Below are 11701 nucleotides of genomic sequence, written 5' to 3' on the forward strand. Positions count from 1 at the left end.
TTTTATTCTATTCCTGTTTCCTTTGACCAGAATAAATGACTGATTTCACAATTTTAAAAAATAACAATAAAATAAAATAATGTAAATCTTAAAAAAAGAAAGAAAAATTCAGATCACAATTCTATTCTCCCTCTACAATGGAAGATGTTGAGGGCAGCCTCTCACAGGGAAGTATGAGGGAGGTTCTCCTTGGCAGGACTGGTTGTCCTGTTACTGTCTGAAGCCATCAGACTTGGGGAAGTGACCAAGGGCCTATGGCACAGCAGGAATAAGCCTGCTTCTTCTTTATATTCTTACTAGAGGCCCAGTGCACGAAATTCATGCATTGAGGAGGGGGAATTCCTCAGCCCGGCCTGCACCCTCTCGCAGTCCAGGACCCCTTGCTCCTTACCGCCTGCCTGCTCACTGCTCCTTACCACTGAGCTCGCTGCTCCTTAGCGCTGCCATGGAGGCAGGAGAGGCTCCCGCCACTGCCACTGCACTCACCAGCCCTGAGCCCTATCTTTCTGTGTAGTTGTCTGTGGGCCAACTTCTCTCTTCCTTCTCACTTAGAGCCAGCAGCATGTGAGAGCAGAGTGCACTATCGTGGAATGCAGAGGGCCGCCCAGAGCTGAGGGGAGTGGCCGGGCCCACGGGGTGAGAGGTGGACACAGAGGACACTATCTCACTCAATTGTGGGGCGGGCTGGCTGGCCTTCATCTGCCTGACCCCACGCAGGGAGGGACCGAGCAGGGTGTCCGCCTCTCCATTCTCCATCCTTCCATCTGTGACACCTGTCACCCTTGCCAGGCCTCCACCAAAGTGAGTTCAGCTCAATCCCTGAATGTAAAAGGGCATGGGGGGGGGGCCTCCACTCCAGTGCCCCCTGACTACCAGCAACAGGACCTGGTCAACTGGATCTGATCTCAGGATGTTGGACAGCTGTAGAACATAGATTTGTTTCAAGCAAAGTTGGGAATGCAGACTTTCGTATGAGCCCCTATTCCAAAAGGTGGCAGTTTATTCATATTGTGGCAAAGACACCTTCAAGAGTAACATAAGTGGGTAAAGTCAGGCCCAAACTGGCCATTTCCTCATTTAATCTCTCTGAGGTGCTTGGACAGAACCAAGTCTCAGCTCTTCGCAGGACACTTCCAGGTTTTTTTTAAGCCTAAAGGACAGTAGTCTGTCTCCATTCTTGTTCTTTGGGACTTTTTCATCATCGGATAAAAGGATACGTACATTGGGACAATCCTCTCAAGATACAATATTCCAGTTGCACCCATGTGACAACGACAGTGCCCCTCAGAGGGAGGGAGCTGACAGATGGGGAGCAGGAAATTCTGAAAACCAAAGCAATGACAGAGATGCTAAGCCTTTCCTTCACGTGTCTGACACCCCTTTTCAGAGGCCTGCAGGCCAGGTGTCTGCTGGACCTTTACCACTTGATGTCCTGGCAGGCTGCCCTGGGCCTGGCTACGCTGTGTGTAGGGTCGCCTGGCCCAGGGGGAGTCGCCCCTGCCCCCCCCCCCCCCCCGCCCCAGCCACTCCTGGTACAGCTCCTGCACATGGGCGCTGGTCTCCGGGGGCCACACTGGGATGGCAGATAGATGCCTTCCATCTGCCGTAGTAGTAATGCCTTCCACACCCGTCGTCCGCCTGGGCCTGGCCCTGCCACTTAGGCATGCCCGGCGCAGGCCAGGACCTCCACAAAGTGGCAGGGGAACTTGCCCCTCTACAGCTTCAGGACCACTTCTGGATGTTTCGAAAGCGGTAAGCAGCCTCAAAGCGTAGCAGCACCTCTTCGTCACTTTCAAGGGTGACCTCCTGGAAGTCTTTGTTCCTCAGGATGCGGTAGGTGAGCACTCCCATGTCCTTGTTGAGCAGCTCCTTGGCCATGTGTCTGAAGATGTGTGCCAGGTACCCATCGGAGCTGGCACCCTCATGGAGCCTCACCTCCTTCTCCTTCATGTCTCCAAACAGAGTGTCCACAGCGGTGTCATTCGAGGCGAGGTCACTTTGCTCCATTATCTGGACAGTTTCACCTGAGGTTAACGCACAGTCAGCTCTCTGAGAACTATGTAAAGCTGTGGGAACATCTTCTCAAAGGGCCTCCAGTTTCTTGTCATAACATGGGGCCACAATGGCGTGGAAAATCTTGTCTGGGGAAAGGTTCTGTTGTCCGGTGAAGTAGTCCTTCACCAGAGAGCCCATGATCTGCTGGGAAGACATTGCCGTGCAGAGGTGAGGGTGATGGGGTGACCCAGCACACACTCTATATATTGGTCCCAGCCAGGGCAGGCGGAGGTCAGCATGGGTAGCCGGGGCTTTTCCTCATGGTGCTGGCAGTACTGACGCACAAATTCCTTCTGACTCTCCAGGATGCTGAAGTTCGCAGCTATCTTCATGTCAAAGACAGTGCGCCCCAAGGCTTTTGAGGAAGACTCAGAGTCTTCTGGATGCACCAGTGACACTGAGGCTGAATTTAGCAGCAAAATAAGGCAGAGACTAAGGACACACGGACACTGCCAGCACCTTTTGCTGTGAGGTATCACATTTCTTATTAAGGTTCAGAACATGGAAGAAGTCCTTGGTGTTCTGTTGAGAAACCTGGACTCTTTCCTCTGTGGTCAGACAACTGTCACACACCAGGCAGTCACTCAGAAATATCTTGGTATCGGTCACCTTAGGGAATTCTCCCTTCTCTCCGTTCTCCTGAGCCGGATTCCGGACGTTGACTGCGGCATTCTCTTGGTCATCAGTTTTTGGTTTTTTACTACATTCCTTTTGTTTGCAGTGATCACACTTCATCTGGAGTGGGGCGGGTGGGGGCTGGCTCAAGTGACCTGGAGGAAGCACAGGGAGAGCAGTCAGTCACTGCTGGTCGCCCCTGGTGCTGCTGGAGGTATTCTTTCTTCCTTGTGGAGCGTCTAGGGAAGGGAAGCAGCTGCAGTGCCCGAGGCTGAGTTTCAGGATGCCGGCAGCGCTGTCGGGATTGTGCTGGAGGCACTGGTCCATTGGTGCCTGTCCTGTCCTCTGGAGATTGAACCTACAGGACTACTAAGGAAGCCAGTCCCCAGTTCCGCCCCGCCTCCACCACCGATTGATTGAAGTCTGAGGGCCAGGAGGAGGGACCAAGAGGCCTGCCTTCCAGCTGCTCGCCAGTCCCCGTGCCACTCACTCTGGTTCCCTGTTAACCATCCCCTGATCAATGAGAGCCTGTGGGCTGGGGGTGGGACCAAGTGGTCTGCCTTCCGCCCGCTCATCAGTCGCTGCTGCCACGGATTCATTGGAGCCTGAGGGACCCCAGCTCCCCTGTTAGCCATTCCCTGATCAATGGAGCCTGAGGGCCGAGGGATGGACCAGTCATCCGTTTGGTCGTTACGGACCCTGGATTTTTATATATTAGGATAGTAGTTTCACACTATTAACAGTAGATACATTAGTAGGGTGCATCTTTGGAGCTTTTCATCCTGTCCCATAATTTGTGCCTCTTTCAGATTCCACCTCTTTGAATGCCCTTAATGTTGTTTTTCTGTGAGGCCATAACCTTGGCTCCTTCTGTGTCTCCCTCACTACTGTGCTCTGTGGTGGTAGCTTCCTTGCTGTGGCCTGAGCTACCACTGAAGACTCAGTTTTCCACCTTAAGCTCAGATTTTCCACTGCAGCTTCAACACCTCACTTACAGTGTGTTAACCTGGAAGGCTTCTAGGCACCTCAAGGCCAATATTTTCAAAATCCAATGTATTCATTAATTTGTTTATCAATATCCTGCATGTGCCAAATCCTATGCTAGAAGTAAAACACCAAGCCAACTATTAACATATTCAATGATATGGCAGCTTTAATATCATGAACTTTGGAGAAGGAAAGGCTGTGTTTGCTCACTTTTGCTGGTAAGCTGTATAAACTTAGACAAATTGTAGAACTTCTCAAAACTTCAGTCTGTTCACTATTAAAAGGGAATAACAAAATTACAGTGTTGAAGCTAGTTTAATAATTCAATGTGATAATGTGTGAAAGGTACATAAACAATGCATGGTACATAGTTGAGATAAATAAATGTTATTGGTTATGAAAACATGTGTAAAATAAGTATGGTGACTCCTACTTCTACTTTAAGGATCAGGGGTAACTTCATGATGACAGAGGTTTTGCAATCATCACTCAGAGATGAGAAGCAGTCAGCCAGGTGTTCCATCCCCATTTGTGAAGTTTTGAGGAGTGAAGTGGTCACTGAGCAGTGTACTTCTGAGAACAAAAAGTTTGTGGAGATCAATGGGGAGAGATGGAGGCAAAGTGGATGCAGGTGTCCAATCATTAAGTATCTTATGTATTAAGCTATAGAGTTTCCTCTTTATCTTGGAGCTATCAGAGCCATTGAAGGAATTAAAGCACGAAAATGGCATGATCAGATTTATATTTTAGAAAAAAAACACATTTATAACTGTGTACAATCGGTTGGGGTCATGCCAGCTCAAGGCAGCAAGATCAGTTAGGAGGAAATTGCAGCAATCCAGGCAGAGTGATGAGAGCCTGGTTAAGGTAATGGCTTTAAAGATTGATTGAATGGTAGGGATCTGAATGGAGATGAAGGAGGTAGAATCTGCAAAATTTGGTAGCCTAATGCCAGGGCTAAATGAGAAAAAGAATCTGGATGTCTGCCAAAATTCCTCTGTGTGCAAGTAGATTGATGGGAGCATCATTCAATGAGGAGGAAAAAAATGTTTGATAATGGGTCCAGTTTGGGATTGAATGTATTTTCTGTTAGATTTCTTGAAGAACTGGTGTCTAATAACAGACAGGCTTTTATTCCAGATGTAAGAAACCAGATCTGGGAGATGATAAGCAACCTCATGTGTTCAGATGGAGAATCAGGTGCCAGGTGAGAATAGCTGAAAGCATATCTGATGAATTGTAGGTAGCTGCTCTAGGGTCAAGCCTTGGGCTGATCTGTGGCAGGGCCACAAACAAGCCCAGCCTGGAGGGCAGAGCTCTCCTAGCATAATTAAGCCTAACCTTGTAGCCCTCCCTAAATCCTTCCTAAGTAGCTAATGGGCTGTGAGAGGTGCATCAAGAGTTGCCAAAACATTTGTATACATGTTAATCTACCCTTGTTTTGATCAGACTATAAAATAAAGCATTGGCTTGCAGGCTGGATCTTTTGTGTCCTCATCCAGGCATGTGAGTTCACCAAGCCCCAGCTGTATTCTCTTGTCTGTCTTTTCTTCAATCCTTCACCACCCCTCCTCAGGTCACCCTTGGCTATTCTGGCGCACCATATGTAGTGCCCAATGTGGGGCCTGAGTATGGGGGAACTACAATTGCAAGGTGAAAGGACACTCCAGTGAAGCACGTGCAGAAAGCAAAAAGTAAGGTAAGGAGCGCAGTTTACACAGTTTAGTAATAGCTAGGTGTAAAAAATGGGAAATTCAGGATCGCAGTAAAATAACTTACATGTATCTATGCTTAAAGCTCTGCTCCAAGCATGGGGCTATTCTGTTAGACATCAACAGCTTCTTGATTTGTTGGATTTTGTAAATAAAACTTGCCCATGGTTTCCTGAGGAAGGAAAGGTAAATGTAGAGAAATGGGAGAAGGTAAGAAAGCAACTTAGAGATCATTGTATAGCTGAAGGTCCAGAGAAAAATTCCTACCTCTGCTTTCAGTCTGTGGTCCCTGATTCCGGACTACCTAGAGCCCACTCCAGAAAAGGAGTAGATGAATGTGCCAGGGGAACTAAGAGTGGAAGGCTACCAGAGGCTTCCAACTCCACCTGGACCATCGGTGCCTCCGCTACCTCTTCCAGTCCCTGGGGCTACAGCTCCTGTGGGGAAGAGCCCTCCGGATGATGCACTTCCTCCAAAAAATGAATGAGAATTGGAGAAGGAGGCAGCAAAGGAACAGCGCTGGCGGGAATGGGATGGTGGGGGTCAGATGCAAGCATTTGGGGAGTTTACTGTTGCTCACAATTCTCTCCTTTTACCCCCAAAACAAGGAGAAACAAATATAGTGCCTTTGTCTCTACTCCAGCGGACTCTACATGAGGCCAGGCAGGCTAGGGAAGATACTTCAGGATTCAGTCTATACCCTATACAGTGGGGCCTTGACTTACGTGTGTCCCGACTAACGAGTTTTTCAAGATACGAGCCATCTCTCAGCCGATTTTTTGCTTTGAGTTGCGAGCTAAAATTCGGGTTACGAGCCAGCTTCAGATACCCCACCGCTAGTTGGCACAGCAAACGTCACAGTGAACCCCACAACATCAGCCCAGCATCACGTGTCTCACTCGTTCACTTTAAGCGGTTAGCTCTTAGTTGAAGCATCAGTGTTGTGCTCGCATTTGTGCTTGCAGTTATTTTGCAAAACTTTGTTTTTTCAACCATGGATCTGAAGAAAGTAAGTGCGAAGGACAGTGCTGAGAAGAAGAAGCGGATGATGTGCATTGAATTAAAGAAAGAAATTATCGAAAAACATGACTAAGGTGTGCGTGTAATCGACTTGGCGAAGCAGTACGAGCGTAGCACGTCTACGATCTGCACCATGCTGAAGCAGAAGGAGTCAATACAGGCTACAACTCCAGCCAAGGACGTTAAAATAATTTCTAAACAGCAGACATCTATCCATGAAAATATGGAGAAGCTGCTAATGGTGTGGTTAACGGAGAAGCAGCTCACAGGAGATACCGTGACGAAGGCTATAATCTGTGAGAAGGCAGGAGCTATTTATGCTGATTTGCTGCAGCAGACCCCAGGCACTTCAATGGACGAGGCATCGGGCGAGCCGTTTAAAGCCAGTCGGGGCTGGTTCAAAATTTTTTTTTTATTAATTAAATCTTTATTGTTCAGATTATTACATTGGTTCCTCTTTTTTCCCACCATAACTCCCCTCCACCCAGTTCCCACCCCACCCTCCGCCCTCACTCCCCACCCACTGTCCTCATCCATAGGTGCACGATTATTGTCCAATCTCTTCCCGCACCCCCCACAGCCCTTTCCCCCCCAAGAATAGTCAGTCCATTCCCTTTCTATGTCCCTGATTCTATTACAATCACCAGTTCATACTGTTCATCAGATTATTTATTCACTTGATTTTTAGATTCACTTGTTGATAGATGTGTATTTGTTGTTCATAATTTGTATCTTTACCTTTTTCTTCTTCTTCCTCTTCTTAAAGGATACCTTTCAGCATTTCATATAATACTGGTTTGGTGGTGATGAACTCCTTTAGCTTTTTCTTATCTGTGAAGCTCTTTATCTAGCCTTCACTTCTGAATGATAGCTTTGCTGGATAAAGTACTCTTGGTTGTAGGTTCTTGGTATTCATCACTTTGAATATTTCTTGCCACTCCCTTCTGGCCTGCCAAGTTTCTGTTGAGAAATTAGCTGACAGTCGTATGGGTACTCCCTTGTAGGTAATTGATTGTTTTTCTCTTGCTGCTTTTAGGATACTCTCTTTGTCTTTTGCTCTTGGCATTTTAATTATGATGTGTCTTGGTGTGGTCCTCTTTGGATTCCTTTTGTTTGGGGTTCTCTGCGCTTCCTGGACTTGTAAGTCTATTTCTTTCACCAGGTAAGGGAAGTTTTCTGTCATTATTTCTTCAAATAGGTTTTCAATATCTTGCTCTCTCTCATCTTCTGGCACCCCTATAATTCGGATGTTGGTACACTTGAAGCTGTCCCAGAGGCTCCTTACACTATCTTTGTATTTTTGGACTCTTTTTTCATTTTGCTTTTCTGGTTGGGTGTTTTTTGCTTCTTTGTATTTCAAATCTTTGACTTGATTCTTGCGATCCTCTGGTCTGCTGTTGGGAGTCTGTATAATATTCTTTATTTCAGTCAGTGTATGCTTAATTTCTAGTTGGTCCTTTATCATAACATCAAGGCATTGGGCGAGCAGTTTAAAGCCAGTCGGGGCTGGTTCGAAAATTTTAAAAAGAGGACTGGCATTCACTCCGTTGTCAGACATGGTGAGGCAGCGAGCACGGATATAAAGGAAGGTGACATCAATGAGCTCATCGAGGAGCACTCTGAGGAACTGACAATGCAGGAGCTAAAGGAGCTACAGACGCAGCAGCACATGGAGGTTTTGCAGGAAATAGATGACACGGAGGAGGAGGAGGAGGTTATCTCTGTAAGTGAGATAAAGGAAATGTTGGGAATGTGGGAGAAACTTTCAGACTTTATTCAAAAGATTCACCCAGAAAAAATTGCAACTGGGCGTGCAATGGAGCTATTTAATGACACTTGCCTAACTCATTTCAGAAATATTCTGAAAGGGAGGATGAAACAGATCTCATTGGACAGGTTTTTATCGAAAACTCCTGTAGATGAAAGTGATGAAAGCGTGGCGAAAAGGGCAAAAATCAGCAAATAAGATTCAGTTATTCAGTTGAGCCTTTCTCCTCCAACTCCATCAGCATCTTTAAGTCGTTTGATCTCCAAGGTAAATGCTGTACATTAAACTTAATAAAACAAGTTTATTGTACTACATTCTATTGTTCAGTATTGTGTTTTTATACAATATTCGTTATTTTTAAATACATTTTTCTTATTTAAAAACATTTAACAAAACAATTGCAGTGTTTTTTGGGTGTCCGGAACGGATTAATGGCATTTCAATTCATTGTAATGGTGAAAATTGATTTGACATACGAGTAATTTGAGTTACGAGCTCCGTCACGGAACGAATTAAACTCGTAAGTCAAGGCCCCACTGTATTTGAACAGCTTGATCCTCAGAATCCAGGTCAGATGCTCCGTGGCCATCAGTCTATATGTTTTAAAACTTTGAAGGAGTTGAAGACTTCTTGTTCTATGTATGCACCAACATCCCCTTTTGTGCTAGGGTTACTAGATACAATATCTGAGGAAGCTATGGCTCCTAGTGATTGGAATACTGTTGCAAAGGCTTGTCTCTCGCCTGAAGATTACTTATTATGGAAATCTAATTGGGCAGAGCTTAGTGCGGAGCAGGCTAACAGAAACCAAGGTCATGAGGTACCCCTTACAATTGATATGCTCATGGGCACCGGACCTCATGGGGCTTTTCAGGCTCAGTTAGTGTACCCCATGCAAGCTTATCAGCAAATAAATATATGTGCCACCAAAGCCTGGAGGCAACTGCCAACAAAAGGGGAAAAATTTCTAGACATAAGTAAAATTAGGCAAGGCCCAGAGGAGCCATGTCAGGATTTTGTGGCTCGCTTGTTCCAAGCGGTAGGCAGGGTTGTGCCTGGAATGATACTCATGAAGCAATTAGCTGTTGAAAATGCAAATGGAGTATGTCAAGAGGCTTTATGTCCCTAGAGGAAGAATGGTACTGTACTTGATTTTATTCGTATTTGTGCTGACATTGGACCAGCCTATGTTCAAGGAGCAGTATTAGCTGCCACATTAAAAGAAATCTTGTTCGCTGGTCAGCAGAAAAAGAAAGGGGGATGTTTTAACTGTGGTAAACAAGGCATTTTGCTAAAGACTGTAATGATAGAAATGAAAGTCAAAAGGCTATAGGGAGTGGAAACAAGCAGCCTGGACTATGTCCAAGATGCAGGAGAGGAAACCATTGAGTAAATGCATGCCGCTCCAAGACTGATGTTGATAATAAACCAATGTCCCCTAGGCAGGGAAACTTCAAGTGGGCCAGCCTGGCCCACAAACAGTAGGGGCCTTAACTTGACCCCACTACAGCTTTCAGCAGGCATAGTCCCAAAGCCACCATTCGAAACCTTTCCCTGCCACCCCGGGTAGTGCAGGATTGGACCTCAGTCCCACCTCCCGATAGGTACTAACCCCAGAGATGGGGCCTCAGGCCATTGCTACAGGAGTATATGGTCCCCTTCCTGTGGGCATGATGGGATTAATTTTAGGGAGGAGCAATTTGGCATTGAAAGGATTTCAAGTTCTCCCTGGGGGTGATAGATCAGGACTATACTGGAGAAATTAAAGTAATAGCACAAACAATTAATACTATTAAATTCAGGTCTTACCGGAAACAAAAACAGCACAAATTCTCCTTCTGCCCTACTATCCAGAAGGGAGGCCTTTAACTGATCAGCCCAGTGGTGCAGTGGGCTTTGGATCCAGCGACGAGGTATACTGGGCAAGAATAGTTAAGCAGGGCCGGCCTGACTTAGAACTAAGGATTAATGGGAAGCCTTTTAAAGGGATTATAGGTACTGGAACTGATGTGTCAGTAATCGCTTTCAGACATTGGCTGAAGGCCTGGTCTTTAAATCTCACGGCTTCTGAATTGCAAGGAGTGGGGCATGTTACTCAACCCTTGCAGAGTGCTCAACTCCTTCAATGGGAAGATCCAGATGAAAATACAGGCTATTTTCAACCTTATGTATTGCAACATTTACCTGTTAATTTATGGGGTCGAGATATGCTAGAGCAGATGGGGGTTTTAATAACAAGTCCCAGTTACATTGTTACTTCTCAAATGCTTAATCAAGGATTTCACCCCCTAAAGGGACTAGGAAAGAATCAGCAAAGGAGACGTTTATTTATCCCGATGTTCACTCAAAAGGGGAGGCACAGATTAGGTTACCAGAATTTTCAACAGGGGCCTTGATTGTCTCTCCAACCCAGCATACAGCAGCTAAAATTACCTGGCTTGCAGATACTCCTGTCTGGATTGATCAATGGCTCCTATTAGGAGAGAAGTTAAAAGCTGCACAAGAGTTGGTTCGAGAACAGCTTGAGGCAGGGCATATTGAACCCACTCACAGTCCATGGAACACACCCATATTTGTAATAAAGAAAAAATCTGGTATATGGAGACTATTGCAAGACATAAGGGCAATTAATAAAACCATGGAGATTATGGGGCCCCTTCAGTCAAAGTTACCATCCCCTACAGGTATCCCATTGCAATATCATTTATTGGTATTAGATCTTAAGGACTGCTTTTTTACTGTTCCTCTTCATCCTGAAAATTGCAGAAGATTCGCATTTAGTGTCCCTTTAATAAATTTTTAACGAGCCCATAAAGAGGTATCAATGGAAAGTATTGCCTCAAGGCATGGCCAATAGTCCTACATTATGTCAGGGTTTTGTGGCCGAAGCCATACATCCTATAAGGAAAAAATATCCCAACGCTTATATTATTCATTATATGGATGACATTCTCTTAGCTCATAACAATGAAATGCTTCTAAATACTATTTGCAGGATTCCCCGCATTGTGCTAGATTATGCATAGCACCTGAAAAGGTTCAAAGGACATTTCCTTTATCTTATCTTGGCAGCATTATTGAAGGAAAAACAATAAAATCTCAGAAAATTCAAATTCGGACTGACACTTTACTTACATTAAATGACTTCCAGAAATTATTAGGACATATTAACTGGGTTTGACCTGCTTTAAAATTAACTACTGCTGACTTAAGCCCTTTATTTCATATACTTAGGGAGAGATTCATCTCCATCATCCCCTCGCTGCTTGACAGAGGAAGCCAAGACAGCCCTACATAAAGTTGAGGATGCCTTAAGTTCAGCACAACTTACTAGAATTGATTACTCCCTTCCTTTACAGGTTTTAATTTTCCCTACTATGCATACACCCACTGGGGTCATTTGGCAAGCTTCTGGAGTTGTTGAATGGCTATATTTGGCTCATTCTCCGAGTAAGCTATTAACTCCTGTCCATGATTCAGTTTCCCAGCTAATAGCTCAAGCCCACCTTTGAACAGGCCAGTTAGTAGGCCGAGACCTTGACCT

At 45.5% G+C, this 11701-nt stretch overlaps 1 protein-coding gene and 1 pseudogene across 1 annotated transcript; one reads left to right on the plus strand and one right to left on the minus strand.

Moving 5' to 3' along the window:
• Nucleotides 1–1349: 1349 nt before the first annotated feature.
• LOC111825268 lies at nucleotides 1350–2790 on the minus strand (annotated as a pseudogene).
• Nucleotides 2791–6599: 3809 nt separating this feature from the next.
• Nucleotides 6600–8367, plus strand: LOC106696566. Its single transcript, XM_014453026.2, has 2 exons — nucleotides 6600–6785; nucleotides 7899–8367. Exons 1-2 carry the CDS (start codon nucleotides 6613–6615, stop codon nucleotides 8353–8355), a joined length of 630 nt encoding a protein of 209 aa, XP_014308512.2. The 5' UTR covers nucleotides 6600–6612; the 3' UTR covers nucleotides 8356–8367.
• The last annotated feature ends 3334 nt before the right edge of the window (nucleotides 8368–11701 follow it).

This window comes from Myotis lucifugus, unplaced genomic scaffold (genome assembly GCF_000147115.1).
Source record: "Myotis lucifugus unplaced genomic scaffold, Myoluc2.0 scaffold_19, whole genome shotgun sequence".
NCBI lineage: Eukaryota > Metazoa > Chordata > Mammalia > Chiroptera > Vespertilionidae > Myotis > Myotis lucifugus.

Excerpts from the sequence above, each read along its gene's own strand:
- LOC106696566 (XM_014453026.2), top strand. The coding sequence starts at position 6,613 with ATGGAGAAGCTGCTAATGGTGTGGTTAACGGAGAAGCAGCTCACAGGA. Across the intron at positions 6,786-7,898 it reads TTTAAAGCCAGTCGGGGCTG|GTTCGAAAATTTTAAAAAGA; the intron begins GTTCAAAATTTT and ends CAGTCGGGGCTG.